Source organism: Chiloscyllium plagiosum, chromosome 10, assembly GCF_004010195.1.
Source record: "Chiloscyllium plagiosum isolate BGI_BamShark_2017 chromosome 10, ASM401019v2, whole genome shotgun sequence".
In the NCBI taxonomy this organism is placed as follows: Eukaryota; Metazoa; Chordata; class Chondrichthyes; order Orectolobiformes; family Hemiscylliidae; genus Chiloscyllium; species Chiloscyllium plagiosum.
The window spans coordinates 61937091-61957402 of NC_057719.1; the positions used below are offsets into that span (position 1 = coordinate 61937091).

Genomic DNA, 20312 nt, shown 5'->3' on the forward strand with positions numbered 1-20312 from the left:
ACCTACATGTATATTAAAGCATGTTGCCATACCAACTCTGCCTCAAGGGGCCAATTGGGTGGACAGCAGTGTGAATCTGATCATTAATGACCAATGTTCCTTCTAAGCAGAGTAGCTCAGAGCATCAGTGCACACTGATTGGTACACTGATGAATTTACTTCTGGTTTCAGATATCACAGACGTGTGTGCACAATGGACCTCCTACGTCCACATATCAAAAAAAAATTAGATAAATCATTGTGCACTAAGATTCATCGTCAAAATATTTATGCTTGAGGGCTCTGTAAGACATTCTCAATGTCTACTTTTTGATTTCAACAGCTCCTTTCTCATTCTCACCAACCTCTCAATGAGATGATGCAATTACATCGAAATTTTGCTCTCTGTATTTGTGCGGAATAGTTTTAGGTTTCCTTCTTTAGAAATATAGGAAAACACAAGTACCAAAAGAGGTTTTACATAAATTTTGAATTTTTAAATTTAAATATACAAATGATTTATTGATTATGATAAATATATCTTCCATACAGTTTTTAAAATCAGATTGTACACACATTGGGATCAACCCCTCTTGCCACATCATGCAAAGATCCATTCCTTATTCTAGGACAGTCAAATGACGTTTGCGAAATGACATTGATAATCAGAACCTCCCTCAGTTTGGTCGTAATATTTTTCTTGAATTACTTGATGTTATTGAGGATTTGTTCCCTTGATAGTTCAATAATGAGTGGTTTTGAGACATTTTGTGAGCTTTTAGTTTCAACTAGCTGTGTCGTACCAATATGTATGACTTTAAAACATGACCATGAGCATTTTCTAAAGAACTTCTGTTGAAAATTTGGATACTTGACCACAATTAAATTTAAACTCTTCAAAATACACAAGATTTTGTGCTTTATAGCTGGATGAATATCAATGGCATGTTGAAGATCTCCTACTTTTGAAAACTTTCCAATGGATGCTCTTGATAAAAAATTCGGAAGCAGTCCCTTCACCCCTCAAACACACAGTTAGGCCTTGCCCCAATTGTTGATATTCAGGCCTGCTTTCCTCCCTACTATTTGAGGTCATTTTACCCCATTTCTTCCTCCACCACCACCACCACAATCACCGCCCCAGTACTCAGGCCCATCCTCTGTGCTCTCCCCACCAACACTGCCTTTCAAAATACAACCTCGTATGGAGTTTTCCCTGTTTGATTCCCCTATAAGTTGCATTTTGGACAACTTCTGAACTTTTGGCCAAATTCCTCCACCTTTCCAAAATATTCTCAGTGGTACTCAGTATCTGGTTGTCTTGTATACTGTTGTATTGATACATAGAAGTTAATTGCAGTCAGTAAACACCTCTCATTTCACATGACAAAGAGCAGTTAGTTTTCTTGATGCCAAATATAAAATTAGATTTCTGTACAATCGTATGTCATTACGTTTTCTTGAGGTTATTTTTTTTTACTCAAAACGTGTTCTGTTTTAGCAGCTGTTTTCAGAAGTCTTGAACTTGCCTACTTGAACAAAAAAAAATTGGAAATGGATCTAAATTCCGTAGACCTAAACTTATCCACTGCTCACACAAGGTGTTGGCAGTCTTTTTATCACCTCCGCAGCAAGTCTTAAGTAGGCCTTGGCCTGGAATATAAACAGAAAAGACCACAAAGGTAAAGGTAAGTTAATTGGTCGTGTTAGAAGTTTTTTTAAGCACAGATGCACATACCTTGTTCAAACAGCAAAAATAAAGTGCAGATTTTACATCATATACAATAATAGTCTTTGCTTTGTAGCCTTACTAAAACTAAATTTCTTTGAAAATATTTGTTAGTTATCAGTTTTCTGCAGAAATACAGAAGACAGACATGTTCTACAAAAACAAGTGTTTTAGTAAATTAAACCCTTATTAATTATTATGCTAATTGCAAAGAAAGTGATAATACTGTATCGGGCATTTTTGTACAGAGGAATAAACTGATACTCTACAGTATATCACTGCTCCTCTGTAAAATCTTAGGAGCATTCATGCTGTCCTAATTTTGCACATGTCTGTCTATCCTTAAGGATAGACATGATTCAACTTTATCCTAAAGACACAGCTGATTTAAATATAGCCTTACATTCATCCATATCTCTGTTCAAGTGAAAATGCTGCATTTTAAGTTATTGTCAGCATTACCATACTACGCCAGAACACATGGAAATATAACTTTTAAGATAAAACAGGACTAATTCTGACATGTTTAAAAGGTCTTAAATGCTTTTGCAAGAAAAACTTTTAAGTACTTTTAATAATTTTCTTCATTTTCACATCTAATCCTTAATTAGATCATTGTTACAGTAAAAAGTTGCAAGTACCTTTTGGATAAGGATTCTGTTCAAATCAGTGTTAGTCACTTAATTTGGACGACTTGATCATTGGATGAATACTACATTTAATGTTACCTCTCCTTTGTCAGTTCTCTGGAATATTTAGCAACTTTTAAAACTAAATTTTCATTATTTTCCTTTATTCCAGGTTTCACTACGTAATGAAATAATGTTTCAGATATCATTTGCTTTTGGAGCTCATTGATTCACAAAAAGACTTGGCCATTCAGTGGCAAAAGAATATTTAACCATACCTAGTCTTAGAATCCTGTCCCTACCAGATGTAAAAACATTTTCTGAACCCATTTTGATTTGGTCATTAAATGGGAACAAATGTAAATTATTTAAAGCACTTCAACATATCTTGAAAACTGAAAATTAATCCAATAAATTTGGAAAATTATAAGAAAGTGTATAAAGTTCATTGAAAAGGAAAATTCAATCAAGTCTACTCCAAGCAATTGACATGCAATCTTAGGTGCTTTAACTCATGAAGTTCAGAAACACAGGCCATCTGAAGTGATCCAAATGCTGACCTGACTGGTATGAATTAATTTAGCACAACAATTCCACCTGGAGCCTTTCTGGTCTGTGTAGCTCAGTATCATTGCAAGCCAGTGGGAAGCTTAAAAAGATCAAAGCTGTTCCTGTATTTTCTTATAATTTTCCACATTTATTGAATTAGCTTACAGTTTAAGATACATTGAAGTGCATGAAATAATTATCATGTTCTCTCTGAAATTTAGACAAGTAATGTGTTAGAATATGTTAAAGCACAATGCAGTCAACAAAGCATCAAATTATTTGTGGGCATCTCTTTGATCAGAAGTATAAATGAAAAGAAACTATTCTGCCATTAGTTAAAAAACAAAATCAAAATATAATGTACCTCTGAACTGTCTGGATGAGATATAACAATTGGTTGGCCTTTATCAGATGTTTCCCTTATTTTTAAGTGTAATGGAATATCACCTATAAGACAGAAATCAGAGCAGTTTTTCTTGTTTCTGTTGTGGCTTGCCTACAAAAATGAACCTGCAGACATAACATAGTTACACTGCATAGATGCAACAAAAAATATGAACACTACATTTTCACTGTCAATTTCTGTTCAATTTTGATCTCTACCTAGGACATCTAACGCAAGTTTTGCTGCCAACGCCCTTGCTCCATCAGCTCCAAAGATATGACTCTCATATTTGCACTTGGGACACTGGAAGACACTCATGTTTTGTACAATACCGAGAACCTATCAAAAGAAAGAATTGATTGGACAGAAACATTAAAAAATGTATTTCAAGCAAAAAAAAATTGTTTGAAGCACAGTTGTCAGTTTCTATGCATGATTTGACACTAGAAATAGACATATGCTAATGAACCGTTAACCAATGGTAAAAAGTACACTTTTAATCATGATAATAATAATTTCTCCAAAATTAGAACTTTGTGTACTTGACCACTCAGATTACATAGATCTCTATTCATAGCAAATAGAGATTTCTGTTACACTTCCATGTGGATCTATTGTGTTTTCAATTTCACTTGGAATTAATCAAAATGCTTTGTCACAGTTTTCCAGTTGTGTTCTAGGTAATATCCTTCTTGGGAGAGCCATTTCCTCTAATTAACAATTATTGTTACTGTGAACACCAAATGCTGCAGTTTAAAAATCCATAGTGAATTCAGATTTACATTTTTAAAAAATGTCAGATTCTAAAGACAGGTTACTTCATAGAGAATGCAACCACTGCCAATCAGGATAATAGAAAAACACTATTTTGGGGTCAAGTTCAGCTGGGACCAATGGAATGATGGACTGACATGGTTTTCTGTTGGGTGTTCACCAAGTATGGATAGAAGCCAAGACACCTAATATATTTACAAATGATGTAGATAGATTTTGAGAGACTGAAGATGTTAAGTAGCAAGGAGAGATAGCAGGAGGCAGAAGATCAGCCATTCAGAGTTCTACAACATCTCACCATTCAGCGAATATATTATTCTTCCTGCCAAAGTAAACAATTTCATATTTTTCCACATTATACATTACATATCTCTTCTTGGTCAGCTCATGTACACTCTTCTAATAGCCTCCTTGCAGCTCTTTTGCAATTTATTTCCTCATCGACACCTTCCATGTAATTTACATATCCATTGCATTTTGCCAACATGAACAACACAATTTATACCTCTGCTTTCTTGTAACCAGCCAAACCTCCATCCATGCCAATATATTACCTTCTACACAATGGGCTTTTATTTTCTATAATTATTTTTGATGTAGCATTAAGTACCTTTTAGAGATGAATAAGTTGACTGCACAATGTCAATACATGCTGCCAAGACATAAATATTGGCTCAAAGTAATCTTTAATACGTTTAATCTCTTACGAGGGAATGCATAATGAATTTAGTACAAAATGTTATACTAGTGATTAAAACAAAAGATTTCACTTACATAAGACTTTTCATGGAGAAAAGGCTAGGAAATGGCACTAAGAACATTGCTTATTCAAATAGAGCTAGGGCAGATACAAGGACCAAATGTACAGTAACAATTCTCAGGATGAAGTGAGGACTGCAGATGCTGGAGGTCAAAGTCAAAAAGTGTGGTGCTGGAAAAGTACGGTGCTGGGAAAGTACAGCCAGTCAGGCAGCAGGAGAGTTGACGTTTCAAGCACAAGCTCTTCATTAGGAATGGGGGGTGGGAGGTGCAAAGGGGGCTGAGACATAAATGGGAGGGGGTGTGGGGGAAGAAGAAAGATAGCTAGGAATGTGATAACTCAATTTGCATCAGAAAACAATTTCTTTCTAAAAACATTCAAGATGTAAACAAGTTATTGTTAAACGAGAGAAGATGCAAATTTCTGTGAGCCAACTCTGAATTCTTCAAATTTTTATTACGACAGGAAAACCACAGCATTGTTTGCAGCATGAGCAGATTACAATTTAGTCATATCCACATTTCATTTTAAATCAATACAAACAATATACTATTTATACTTACAGGAACATTAACTTTACGAAACATTTCTGTTGCTCTTTGTGCATCCAACAAAGCAATGTCTTGGGGAGTAGAAACAATAATTGCACCTAAAAGGAAAGTGTCATAAATTCTAATTCCAGTACCATCATTTGAGCTACGAAAGAAGTATTTTTGCAAGCAAAGTCAATGAGTGAAGAACTAAAAAGCATGTATTCCACATTGTGCCAATGAAATATTTTTTAAATTAGCCCTTGCAATTAAACTGAAAATTAAGGTTCATTTTGATTTATATTACTTTAAAAAAGTGATATGATACTGCACGTCATCTATTTTCTCCCAACCTTTATCTCACTCCCTTCTCCTGCACGTTCTATCTTTTGCACGACTTCCCTTTGCTACATATTCCCTTTTCTTCAATTCCTCCCCACTTTTTGATATGCTTTATCTCTATTTCTACTTCATTTTCTTTACTTCTGCAACTTGTCTTCTCTCAAAAGAGAAGAGATTACAACTTCAAAACGCCATAAGGTGGTGGATTGGGAAGGCATATGACAGGTTGAATTCAACACAGAAAATTAATGAGGTTATAAATTTTAAAATTTAAGCAGTTTTCTTGGAGGTATTTGTACAAAATTCTTAAAAGGCAGAAAAAAAATGACCCTGGGCTTTATAAATAGAAGTATAGATTACAAAATCCAGAACTTGCAAAGAAAACCCTCGCCTGACCACTGCACAGTGAGAAGGACATGAATAGTTTGGACATGATACAGAAATGATCATTAGATTGGTAACAAGGACAAGAATATATGGATAGACCGGAGAAGATGGGATTATTCTCCTGAGAACACAGTGGCTAAGAGGAGATAATATATTTAAAATCTTGAAGGAGTTAGACGGAGGAAATAGAGAGAAACTATATTTAATGATAGAAAATCTGTTAATTTCAGGATGAAACCTATTTGTTCCTCTGGAAAGGTAATGGAAGAAACATCCCAACACTTATTCCCTGAGAAAACCATGTCTGCTAAGACTCCAAAGGCAACTGTGTGCAATTTGACCACATGCACCAAACATTACAGCAGCAGAGTTTGGAACATGCTTCACCTTGTCCCTCTGGCCTTCAGGAATAATGACAAGAAAGTGAATTTTCTTCTTTTAAAAAAGTGAACCTCTACAGAAGGAAATCCATTTGTTCCCACCCCCCCTGAACAGCTTGTGCATATGTGTGCATAGTACATAAATGCGTGGTGTGATTGTGTGTTTTAGGTTACTTGGAGGGATGAACATACTTACTTCCAAATAACTGAACATTAACCTGTTATTGCATCTTCATTGATTATACTCAGTTGTGATAAATAAATAAATAACTAAATAAATAATTGTATTTATTAAAGAAATTGGATTGATAGATATTTTATTAACACCTGATGCAGAGAAGGTATTTATTTGAACATCTTGGTCACCAGGCAACACATTTTCATTTACGCTATGACCTGGGTGCAAGTGATGCTGAAAGTGTACTCCTCTAGCCACTTCCATAACAGTATTGAACTCATTGATCAGAAGGAAAAATGTATGTCAATGACATATTATTCGCCTAAATGGGAGGACAGAGGTGTACATAGCTGGAGATGTGGAGTGATCTCCTCCGTAAATTGTCATCATTTCATATTTTTCTGCCATGTGCAAGACTAATTAATGTACAGGCTAAACCGGATTTCAACAGTTCAATTTTGAAACTACTTTTGTTTCCTTTTGAGGCGACAATCAATCAATCATTATAATGTCAGGACTAGAATAATTTCAAACAAGTAGTATTGATTCTAACAATAAAAGTAATTCATAAAGAATTTTCACACACCCACAGTTCTCAAAATACTTTCTGAAGTGAAATGGCAATCCCACTACAGAGCCAAAAAACAAAATGAAAAGTGCCCATAAACCACAATGGTTTCAGTGGCCCACAACACATTCCAAATGCAATGGAGGATCTTGTTAAAATTTGGCTTCTAAATTAGTTGTGCAGAAAGGCCGAACACCCAAGAAAGAAAATCACACCCGGGGTCAGCTGACAAGATTAAATTAGAAGGTTTGTACAAGGACATTAAACAACTAAAACCTACCTGAAATTGGAATGTTTTGAGAGATGGAAAGTTGCACATCCCCTGTGCCAGGAGGCATGTCTATCACAAGGTAATCTAGTTGACCCCAGTCAACCTACAGAACAGAAAACATTCATAGCAAGGTGAACAGACAACAGAACATAGAGTCCTGTACATGTATCTTCAAATTATAAACTACAAATATTAGTGAAGTCAATAGCAAAGACAAAAAAGGCATACTGGATTAAACAAAAAATTTGTTGCTGAAAGCACGGTGGCACAGTGGTTAGCACTGCTGCCTCACAGCGCCAGGGAGCCGGGTTCAATTCCCGCCTCAGGCGACTGACTGTGTGGAATTTGCACGTTCTCCCAGTGTCTGCGTGGGTTTCTCCCACAGCCCAAAGTTGTGCAGGTCAGGTGAATTGGCCATGCTAAATTGCCCATAGTGTTAGGTAAGGGGTAAATGTAGGGGTATGGGTGGGTTGCGCTTCGGCGGGGCGGTGTGGACTTGTTGGGCCGAAGGGCCTGTTTCCACACTGTAAGTAATCTAATCTAATCTAATCTTAATTCAAAAGCAATATTCATAAAAACTTTCTTCTGCTTCAAAAAAAGTCAAAGATTCAAATACTATCAGAGCAGCCATGCCAACAGTTTGTGTTGTGTTAATTTAACCACACTACAAAAATAATCACCCATTTCATGAACAGTCCATGGCTGGTTAAGCATACCAACATGCTATTCTATAACATTGTTAACATTGCAAACTCCTGATATCAGAGTATCAATAAGGTGTTCAGCACAAGGCAACCCTTACAAAATATGGAAAGTAAAGATTAGATGATGACATTACAAAGTGTTTAAAACCAGTCAAAATAACAACAGTTTTGATTTAACTTTTCACTGGAAATATATTCAAATCAGTTATGTGAAAACATATTTAAAAAATACTTGTGGACTGTCATATAAATATAATTTATGTACCAATGATCTGTTCTCCATTAGGATGGTTTTCCTCACCTGTCTCAATAGCCTTTCAATTGCTGACATCACCATGAGACCCCTCCAAACAACTGGTGCTCCTTCCTCTACTAAAAATCCCATTGACATGCTACAAAAAGGATGGGCAAACAACAGGACAGGGTGAAAGATCATTTAATAAGTGTCATCAGATAACATTTTGTTACAGATGTATTTAATTGAAAATTTTCAAAGAAAACTGGGATGCTAATGAATTGAAAATACTGACCAGACAATCCCGAAGTTGACTAAGGGTCTCATCAAGTTGCCTTTGAGAAAAATCATTTTCATATTAAAATTATTATTACAAAATATTTGCAAACAACACCTTAAGTCCCATATTGGCTTCTGTCAAAGCCATTCCACAAATAAAAAAATGTATGCAGGACCTGCTGGAAAATGGGATTAGAATAGTTAGGTGGTTGTTTTTGTCCATGCACACTCGATGTCTGACAGGCCTTTTTTCTGCTCTACAGACCTCTGGCTAAGAACAAGGAAAAGGAGTAGGCAATTCAGCTCCTCAATACAATTATGGCTGATCTAATCTTGGCCTTTAATCCACCTTCCTGACTGCTATTTGTAACACTTCAACCTATTACTAATTAAATGTTTGTCGATCTCCTCAAATTTACTCTATGTCCCAGAATTCACTGCACTCTTGGGTAGTAAATTCCACAAACGTATGATCCTTTGAGAGAAATCATTTCTCTTCTACACTTTAAATCTGCTATCCTTCTGCTAAAATTAAGACTTCTCATTCTGGATTGCCTCACAAGAGGAAACCTCCTTTCTTTGTCAATCTGCTTTAACCTCTTGCATATCTCAAATAAATCACCTCTCAATAATTTAAACTGCTCAAACTCTCTTCATAAGACCAATCTCTCACCTGTCGAATCAATTTAGTGAATCTCTTCTGATCTGCCCCCAATGCATCTACATCATTCAAGGGGATCAAAACTGCATGTGAAACTTCAGGTGCAACCTCACTAATAAATTGCATAGTTGTAGCAACACTTGCCTCCTTTTATAATATACTCCTTCTGTCTTCCTTACTACCTGCAGTAATTGCATAAATGGCAGAAAATTATGTCGGAGGACAACCAGAACTCTGCACCGAAGCACTCCAAAGCTTCTCTCCATTTAGATTACGAGGTGCTTTCCTATTCATCCGAACAAAAAGGAAAATCTCACACATCCACATTGAACTCCATCGACCAACTTTTGGCCCATTCTCCTAACTGATACATATCCATTTATAAAATTCTTATCTCTTCAACGAGACTTACTTTCCCACCTATTGCAGTGCAATCCACAAATTTTGCTATATAATCATCTATCCCTTCATTAAAGTAACTAATGTAGATTGTAAACAATTCAGTTCCTGAGGACTGAAACTTGGGCACCCCACTAATTACATCTTGCCAACTAGAAAAAAAACATTTCTATCGAATCTGCCTTCTGTTGTTTTACCGAACCTTTATCCAAGCTAATACATTACGCCTAACCTCATGTAATCTTACCTTGTATGCTAATCTTTTGTGCAGCATCTTATGAAATCCCTTCCAGAAGGGTCCCATTATCCACTTTGTTTCTTACACCTTTGAACAACTCTGGCAAATTAGTCAAACACTATTTACCCTTCACAAAACCATGCTGACTCTGTAGAATGCAAGTACATTGGCAGCCTGTTAATATTGCAATACTTTAATGCCACCCTATAGTAGTTATATTCTATTACAGAAAAACAAATGAAGTGGGATGGGGCAGGAAAAGATATGATTCCATGTTGAAAATATTATTTATGAGAAGTATCTTAAGTAAATAGAGGAATTCATAACAGAAATGTTGACAGGAAATGGATCCACCACAAGCTATTTTCATTAATTAAAATTTTAGTTTGGAGAACTAAAAAAAGTTACAATAGCTGCAGAGATACTCAACATTTGAGGCCATGTGACCATTTTTCTGCACATCTCATTTAAAATGGCTTTTATGGATGTAAGTAACCTAATGGGTTCAGCAAGCACATGACAAACTGGAACCGTAAAGTAATAGGGGATATACAATTGTTTCAGGGCCTGATATTGTTTACCAAACTGTGGCCCACAGACACTTCAGTTCATACATTTTGTTTTTGTTTTGTGTGGATGGTAATGGTGGGTGGTGGGAGAGAAGAGGAAGAAATGATGGCATTGAACATGGAGTGTAAAAACAGAAGCATTGCAGAGTGGGCTGGCTGGCGGTCACAGATCGAGGAGACTGAGCAAGGAGTATTGGACAGCTGCAAAAAGATCACCAGGTATCCCCTTAATTACTAAGACAGGTGGTGATCATGCAATGAGTTCAAATATGGAAGTGTTTTTTTGAAAAAATGTATTTAAACTTGAAAGGATGTCAAATTAGAAACATTTACTTGATATAGATGATGTGACATGGCTGATATTTATATAGAAGGAATTAAAGTCATTTATTTTAAGTTTGGTTTTCTAGTTTGTGTGTTAGTAACCAGTGAGTTTTCAGTGTGCTAAAGGTAGGAATTAACTCTTTTGATTTCTTTAGCCATGAGACAGTACTTTTAAAAAGAGTTTTTGAGGCCCAGTTTTGAAGTGAATGGGTTTGTGTACACCACTAATTAATTTATATATATTTACAACGTTTAACAACACAAGGTAAGTCATGGGCCCTGAAGGTTTGTTAGAGATTTCTGGGATTTTTTTTAAAGCTTAAGAGAAACACCCCTGGAGGGATTAGAGAGGGAGAGTTATGGTTTTTCTCTCTTACTTTTGGAGTTTTGGGGAGCTCCTTTGATGGGGTGGCTCTATAGACCAGTGTTTCTGAGAAGGGATGATCATATAGTGAACTCGATTATCTTTGACTGAAGAGTTAGAATTAGTCCCAGATCTCCCTAAAGAGGTTACTTAAAGCTGAGTACATTGAAGCTGGAGGAAGAAGCTGTTTGTTGCTCCAGTCTAAAAGCTAAAGTCATAAGTGATTTAAACCTACCAAACTGTTAAATAGAGGGACTTTTGTGCGAGCATTGTATGAGTAGTATTTCTGGTATTGTGCGAGAGGTGCGTGTTTGCATTCTATGCAAAAGACATTTGTGGGCGGCACGGTGGCACAGTGGTTAGCACTGTTGCCTCGCAGCGCCAGAGACCCGGGTTCAATTCCCGACTCAGGCGACTGACTGTGTGGAGTTTGCACGTTCTCCCCGTGTCTGCGTGGGTTTCCTCCGGGGGCTCCGGTTTCCTCCCACAGTCCAAAGATGTGCAAGTCAGGTGAATTGGCCATGCTAAATTGCCCGTAGTGTTAGGTAAAGGGGTAAATGTAGGGGTATGGGTGGGTTACGCTTCGGCAGGTCGGTGTGGACTTGTTGGGCCGAAGGGCTGTTTCCACACTGTAAGTAATCTAAAACATATCATTTCTTTTCAATTTATGAAGGAGTGCTTGGAATTAATGGAATTATACGTTAACTGCATGCTTGAAAATCTTTGAATTTTTATTAAAAGTTGATGGTTTGGGATATTATATTTCATCTTCATTTCTTCCGTTAATAGACATCTGTTTTATTGCTAAAACAAAATCTGCAGCATTGCATCCTTCAGAGGGAGGCTACATATATAGTTGTTTGTAACTACAGGTTGCAGTCTAAGCTGTGTTTCTAGTCATTCAAACACCCATGACATAATTTGTCTTACTTATTGATAACCCAGAATTGGAGAAAATTAGCCACTGTTCTGAAAAGGCAATCCAGCATGATGGACAGCGAAACGCAACTCAAACAGTTATGAGTCTTGTGCTCTCTTGCAAGTCTCTAACTGATGCATTTGGGTCGTCATATTGGAATTGCTATGGCTGATATTATATTGCAGAGGCTAAATGTTGTTTGTTTCAATACCGTATACTTAGAATACAAAAGAAGTTTCATTCATCAATCTGGTACTGGCAACATTTATTTCTCATTCTTGGTTGCCTTGAATCCTTGCAGATGTCATCTTAAACTGCTACAATCTGCATGGTGAAAATACTCCCAGTGTTGTTCAGGAATTTTGGCATATTGATTGTTTGAATTTGGAGGTGGCAGAGTTAAAAAGAACACAGCAGAAACAGTAGGCGCTTGCATCACAGGGAGGTGGGGTATCAAACAAGTAGCCTAATTTAACTTAGAGGTGGTATTGAGCGTCAGTATTGCTTGAGCTGCACTCACCCAATGTAGATAGTATTCCTTCACACTCTTGATATACACCTGATAATGATATTGGATTTGGGAAGTCAGGATGAATCACTTGTCACAGAGTTAGATTAGATTACCTACAGTATGGAAACAGGCCATTCGGCCCAACAAGTCCACGCCGACCCTGCGAAGAATAACCCACTCAGACCGATTTCCCTCTGACTAATGCCCTAACACTATGGGCAATTTAGCATGGCCAATTCACGTAACCTGCACATCTTTGGTGTGTGGGAGGAAACCAGAGCACCCAGAGGAAACCCACGCAGATATGGGGAGAATGTCTGTGTGGAGTTTGCATAGTCACCAGAGGCTGGAATCGAACCAGAGGCCCTGGTGCCGAGAGACAGCAGTGCTAATCACTGTGCCACCATGCTGCCCCAAGTTAGAGCTGTCACTGATTTTTAAAAATTATTTTAGATTTATTCTTATATTAATTTTGGTTTGGAACTATGACCTGTGGATTGTAATCTAAAGGTGACTTTAAGACTATGTGTAACAGCTTGTGTCAAAATGAAAGCAGACCAAAGTGAAACTTCAGGTGCAACCTCACTAATAAATTGCATAGTTGTAGCAACACTTGCCTCCTTTTATAATATACTCCTTCTGTCTTCCTGGGCACCCAGAGGAAACCCACGCAGATATGGGGAGAATGTCTGTGTGGAGTTTGCATAGTCACCAGAGGCTGGAATCGAACCAGAGGCCCTGGTGCCGAGAGACAGCAGTGCTAATCACTGTGCCACCATGCTGCCCCAAGTTAGAGCTGTCACTGATTTTTAAAAATTATTTTAGATTTATTCTTATATTAATTTTGGTTTGGAACTATGACCTGTGGATTGTAATCTAAAGGTGACTTTAAGACTATGTGTAACAGCTTGTGTCAAAATGAAAGCAGACCAAAGAAGCTTTTGTTTATTCGTAAGGCCAAACCTTCTTTGCAGGTTGATTCCTGATCAAAGGTTCTGCACATGCTTCATCACGAGGGAAGAGCATTATGGGTTTAAACAGATAGCAGAAGTTGGTTATTAATGAAGTCAGTATCTAGGAATATGTCCCAGCAAGTCTGGAAAAGACTTTATGCTCAAACAGGTGGCAGATATTGAATGGTAACTGGGAACTTGTGGAGGAGATGGTCAGTCAGGGAGTGGTCAGAGAATTGGGATGTTGATGCTAAAGTGTGAAGATTTGAAAGCTCCCTGCCTAACCTCCCATTAGCAGGTCTTGGAAGCTCAAAGAATAGAAAACGAAGTTATTACTGCCTTTATGTGAAGGAGTGAAAAGGTGATCCTGATTGCCAACTTCAGATAAATAAACAAGAAAACTTCATTTATGCATGTAGAATAGCATAGCATGAAAAACACTTAGGTAATCTGGCCAATTGTTGTTTTCTTTCATTCATCCCTTAACTGTGTTTGTTTGTCTTTTGTGTGACTGGCACCAAAAACAAAGGTTTTTGGTTTTATAAAACAGACCAATTAGATTATTTTATTGTCTAATTTTACTCTGTTGAAGTTACTTTATTGTTAATAAATTGCTAAGTCTTTCGTTTAAAATACAAACTAAAGCCTGGAATCGATTTTTTGCAGAGTCTGAGACTGGTCATTCATAGGAGCCATTGTGTCAATTTTGTGGGTCTTTGAAGATTTTAATTATGTATCAAATACATAAGTTGAAAGGCTGATTTGATTCACCTGTCTGTTTCCATGTCATAACAATTGAATACCCAGTTCCTAACCTGCATATGTAGGCACAATCTATGTAGCTGATCCAATAAAGTTTAATGCAACAGTTACATTGGTGACATTATTATCCTTGAACTGTGCAGTCCCGGCAGTGCTTGAGCACTGCTAAATAAATGCCACTGGTCAGCACTACACTCCATACCTTCCATCACGTGGCTGCAGAAGATACTGACAGGGTAGTGATTAATGGAATTGGATTTGTGCACAAAGGTAATGATCCAATAATAATACAAAGGTGGGTGACACCTTTGTCATCACAAAACGGAACAAAATTAGAACAAACATACGATACCATCAACAATATCCTGACCAGCATAAAATTCACAAAAGAGAAGAATGACAACAGACTCTCATTCCTAGACATGAATTTGAACGTACAGTTAACAGACCTTCAAACCAGCATCTACATAAAAACAAACAGAGACCAAATACTTAACTTAAGAAGCAATCATCCCACAAGCAGAAGTGCATCAAGACGTTATTTCAACAAGCTACATCACACTGTAGCATCTAAAAATTACAAACAACAGAAGAAAAATACAAGCTGCCGATTCCTCAGAAACAAATCCAAACAAGCAGACACAACGCACCCAAAAGCTATCACCACATTACCTACAAAGGCATATCAGAAACGACTTCCAGACTACTCAGACCCCTTAGCATCATGGTAATCCACAAACTTAAACAGCAACTAATGAACCCAAAGGATCCATTAGATACTACCAGCAAAACTAATGCTATTTACAAAATACTGTGAGAACTGCAAAAAACACTACATCGGACAGCCAAGCAGGAAACTTGCCACCAGGATGCATGAACATCAAACTAGCCACCAAAAGACAAGACCCACTATCACTAGTTTCCATACATACTGACGAAGGACACCACTTTGATTGGGATAACACACACAAGAATTCCTAGTGGCATGGAATTCTATCCAAACTCCATCAATAAACACATAGACTTCCACCCCATCTACCTTCCCTTGAACAAAAGTGGAAATAACATCACCCACCTTTAGAAACCAAGACCAATAAATAGAGGGGCGGGACAGTGTGTTGCTGGAAAAGCACAGCAGGTCAGGCAGCATTGGAGGACTTGACGTTTCGGGCAAAAGCCCTTCATCAGGAATGGGACAGGGAGCCTCTGGGGTAGAGAGATAAATGGGAGAGGGTTGGGGAGAAGGTAGCTCAGAGTGGAATAGGTGGATGGAGGTCGGGGTAAAGGCGATAGGTCGGAGAGGAGGGTGGAGCGGATAGGTGGGAAGGAAGATTGACAGGTGGGACAGGTCACAAGGGTGGTGCTAAGCTGGAAGGTTGGAACTGGGGTAAGGGAAGGGAGGAGAAAAAAAAAAATGAGGAAACTAGTGAAGTCCACATTGATGCCGTGGGTAGAAGGGTCCTGAGGCAGAAGATAAGGCGTTCTTTCTCCAGGAGTTGGATGGTGAGGGAGTGGCGATGGAGGAGGGCAACAACTTGCATGTCCTCGGCAGAGTGGGACAGGGAGTTGAAATGTATGGCCAGGGGGCAGTGGGGTTGATTGGTGCGGGAGTCCCGGAGATGTTCTCTAAAATGGTCTGCGAGAAGGCGTCTCGTCTCCCCAGTGCAGGTCGAGACTGTGTTGCTAGAAAAGCACAGCAGGTCAGGCAGCATCAGAAGAGGAGAATCGACGTTTCGGGCCGGAGCCCTTCATCAGGAACGAGGGTGGAAGCCTCGGGGGTGGAGAAATAAATGGGAGGGGTTGGGGGCATACCACCAGCACTCACTGGAGACTCTCACTGATGATGTCACCTAGTCATGGTAACGAAATGCCCGAAAAGCTCAGCAACCTAACTGACATACATATCATCAATCTGAGCTACAAATCTTCTCAAAAATCACTCATGATCCATTTTGTTGGGTAGTTGCCAGCATTACAGTCATACTTTCGTTTGCAGCAACTGAGGCAGTGACAGCTGTGTCAAATGGAGGCTTCTGAACTGAAGTTAACAATCAAGGTGCAAATGATAGTCTCATGAGGTAGTCTACCAAAGAGATGTTGCTGTACTCGAACAGCTCAGTTAAAAGCACATTCAGCTCATTAGCAAAGTCTTCAAGACTTGTCAGGATCATGGCTTTTTCAATATCTAATACCTTCAACAGTTTCTTGATATTACTTGAATTGAATCAAAATAGAAGAAGACAGACATCTGTGACACAGGGACCCTTTGGAAGCAGAGATGCATCATCTACTCAGAAATTTTCCAAGAAGATAGTTGTGCATATTTCAGCCTTATCTCTGGCATTTATGTGCTGCTCTCCATCATGAAGGATATGATGAATTGAGGAGGTAACACCTCTCTCAATTGCTTAATTGTTCATTGGCATCCTGCTAAATTTGGTCATAAATGGCAGAGTTCTAATTTGATGATGAAACTGCTCAGCTAAGTTTAGCATGTAATCTCAGGATAAGGCATTGAAGCACTTCATTTTTCAGCACTCATATGCTGCGTGCTGTTCTTGGTATTCTCCTCGACAATCCTCATTGAGTTCATGTTGGTCATCTGGCTTGATGGTAAGTATTACGGTGGATTGTGAAGTCACAGGCTATGGCGAGACAAAATTCTGTTGTTGATGTTGTCAAGTTTTGAAATAATGAGTCTGTTCTGAATTTATTCTCTTTAACACAATAGAGTGTGACCTCTCCATAACAACAGAACATTAACCCAGAAAGATCAAGTGGAAATCATTCCCATTGTTACTGAAGTGAAGGTAAGCATCTGGAATTGGCAGATTGGACACTTAAGGTCAACTGGACATTTCCTTCCATCGAGTATTCCTTCCACCACGACTGCTATGTTCTTTCAGTCTGTGGTCATATTACTGAGCCATATGTGGGTGAATAATATTGCAGTTACCAACCCAGAGTTCATTCTAGCCCCTTGTTACCCTCAGTGTTTCTTCCAAGCAGTAATTAAACTTGGAGAAATGCTGTCCCTAGTAATCAGTGGTTCCTTATTCAGGTTTGATCGAAGCTATGAAACGACATGAGGTCTGGAATCAAAGTCAAAATGTACACTTCAGTTTTTCTAGAATGTACATCATTACCCAACTTGTAGAGACGGCATAGCTGAGGCAGTGAGTGAGTAGCATGGGTCATTGGTTTTCGGAGCAATTCTTACAGTAAAACTTAGCCAGCTTTGTCTACGGGGCAGCTCTCCCAACCTTAGCAAATGTTATTAATGAGGACTTTGCAATGTCACCTGGGCTGGATGCATTTTTGCTATATCTGATTTTAATCTTATTTAACTTCCTTGGAGCATTTTGATCAAACCAATATGGTTTGCTCAGCCATTTCAAGGCATGGTTAAGTTTGCAGATGACACCAAACTTGATGGCACATAGATAGTGAAGAAGGTTTTCTAAGATTACAAAGGGATCTTGATCAAATGGCTCAATGGGCTGAAAAATACCAAATGGAGTTCACTCTGGATAACTGTGAGGTATTGCCTTTTTGGTGCAACAAACAGGGTGGAGCTTATACAATTAGTAACAGGGTCTTAGGTAGTGTTGTAGAACAGAGGGACCTGGGGGTGCAGGTATGTAATTCTTTAAAGTTTGTGTCACATTTGGACAGAAATGGATTAAAAGGCATTTGGCGTGCTTGCCTTCATTGCGCAGTCCTTTGAGTAGAGCAGTTGGGGCATTATGATGTTGTACAGGACATTAGTGAGACCTCTTAAGGAACACTGTCAGTTTTGGTCGCCCAGTTATAGGAGGGATATTATCAAGCAAGAAGTTGGTTCAGAAAAGATTTATCAGGATATTGCTGGGTATGGAAGGTTTGAGTTATAAAGAAAGACTGGATGGGCTGGGACTTTTTTTCACTGGAACAGAGGAGGTTGAGTGGTGACCTGATACAAGCTTATAAAATAATGAGAGGTAGAGATGGTAGTTGTCTTTTCCCTAAGATGGGGAATTTCAAGACTAGGAGGCACATTTTTAAGGGGAAGAGGGAAGAAATTTAAAACATAAGACAGAGGGTGATTCGAGTGTGGAATTAACTTCCTGAGGAAATGGTGGATGCGGGTACAATTACAATGTTTAAAAGGCATTTGGATGGATACAAGAGGAAAGGTTTGGACGGATGTGGGCCAAGAGAAGGCAGTTAGGACTAGTTTAGTTTGGGATTACGTTTGGTATGGACCAAAGGGTCGGTTTCCGTGTCATATGACTCTATGATTCTATTTCAGAGGTTAATTAACAATCATGTACATTATTACAGGTCTGTTAAAAGATTAAATTATACTCTCTCTGTAGACATTAATGTAATGCTAAAGGATTAAACTGCACTATGTTTGGGTGGGGACGACATTCATGCAGGAATGCAATTGACTCCCACTCCATTTAGACAGTCATTTGCTACTACTCCCCCTACTATTATCAAATTAAACTATCTTTTCCATTCAGAAATGCTTTCTAGCCATCCTCTGAAGCCAGATATATACACCTACATTGTCTTGGTGAATTACTAAGGCAGGAAATGGTCTGCATAATGATACCCCAGAATTAGGGCATTTACATTTGCATTATCTCAGAGGATGATCTCATCCTACCATTGTACCTGGGGTAACATGTGACTGTGAGGAAGTGGCTGAAGGCTGTTTTGAGTGGCATGTGACTATGGGGGAGCGGCCAGAGTATCTGTGAGCATGACCAACTGACCTGTACAAAGGGTATGTGTCTTCTTTGTTCAGGGCCTCACTTTGACTTTACTTTGCATGCCTGTGAAGCAGGTCAAAGGGGGTCACCTCGCTTGTACAAACTTTATTAAACTTTAAGCTAGTATGTGTGAATTGCATCCAGTTTGTGAAACCTTGGGAAAAGAACCTAACAGTATCATATATCGGCCAAACTGGGTAAAGACAGGAGGATTCCTTGTCGAAAGGACATGAATAGACAAGACGATTTCTAGTTCAACTTTCAAAATTTATCACAGAATCTTATGAAGCTAACTCATGTGTGTTGGTAGGACAGGTCTTGCATTCTGGACCTTCAATAAAAGTGAAATTAAAAGTGAGACAAGCAGTTTAAGTTATTTAGTTTATTGTATCAATTTAAATTGGAGCTGAGCCCAAGGAAACTCTCAGTTTTAAACCAGTCATTTTTTTTTAAAATCACATACATAGGCCTGCTTATGTCACATCAAGAACTGCTCAATGACACAGTACCACAAACACTATTTGAGTTTCTCCCTTCTAGCTTGAAGCATCACAACAGATTCAAGCAAGCTACTAGAAGAAAACAAAATAAGTGATTCTTTGGAAAGGTCTGAATGAATTCAAGTTTCTGCATATGTATGTTCATTATTTTTCCATTCCCTGCACCCCCAGTACAGTGTAAAAATTCCTTAAGGGAAAGACAACCCGGTGCCATTTCAACAAGAGTAGGCTGACTTCTTAGAGGTAATAAAACAACAAAACTAAAGCCATTTTTAAATTAAAAATAATAACCCAGTAAGCATCTTATTACATCATACCAAAGCAGAAAACCAAGCCTCTCTAGGAGAAAGTGAGGACTGCAGATGCTGGAAATCAGAGCTGAAAGATGTGTTGCTGGAAAAGCGCAGCAGGTCAGGCAGCACCCAAGGAGCAGGACAATGGACGTTTCGGGCATAAGCCCTTCTTCAGGAATGAGGAAGGTGTGCCAAGCAGGCTAAGATAAAAGGTAGGGAGGAGGGACTTGGGGAGGGGCATTGAGAATGCGATAGATGGAAGGAGGTTAAGGTGATGGTGATAGGCCAGAGAGGAGGTGGGGGCGGAGAGGTTGGGAAGAAGATTGCAGGTCAAGAAGGCGGTGCTGAGTCCGAGGGTTGGGACTGAGATAAGGTGGGGG

At 38.5% G+C, this 20312-nt stretch overlaps 1 protein-coding gene across 5 annotated transcripts in view; it reads right to left on the reverse strand.

Annotated features, from left to right (window-relative positions):
- Window positions 1-472: 472 nt before the first annotated feature.
- The window catches only part of nubpl (nucleotide binding protein-like), a 31607-nt gene continuing 11767 nt past the window's right edge, over window positions 473-20312 (reverse strand). For 4 of the 5 annotated variants that reach the window (XM_043697901.1, XM_043697899.1, XM_043697902.1 and 1 more), the window contains 7 exons: window positions 8696-8735; window positions 8467-8557; window positions 7471-7564; window positions 5369-5454; window positions 3490-3610; window positions 3251-3333; window positions 473-1632 (listed from right to left, as the gene is read on the reverse strand). In XM_043697901.1, coding sequence (XP_043553836.1) covers window positions 1561-1632; window positions 3251-3333; window positions 3490-3610; window positions 5369-5454; window positions 7471-7564; window positions 8467-8557; window positions 8696-8735 — 587 coding nt within the window. In that variant the 3' untranslated portion in view covers window positions 473-1560. Of the gene's footprint in view, window positions 1633-3250; window positions 3397-3489; window positions 3611-5368; window positions 5455-7470; window positions 7565-8466; window positions 8558-8695; window positions 8736-20312 lie in introns of those variants that run through there. The other variant, XM_043697900.1, reaches the window with a different exon arrangement.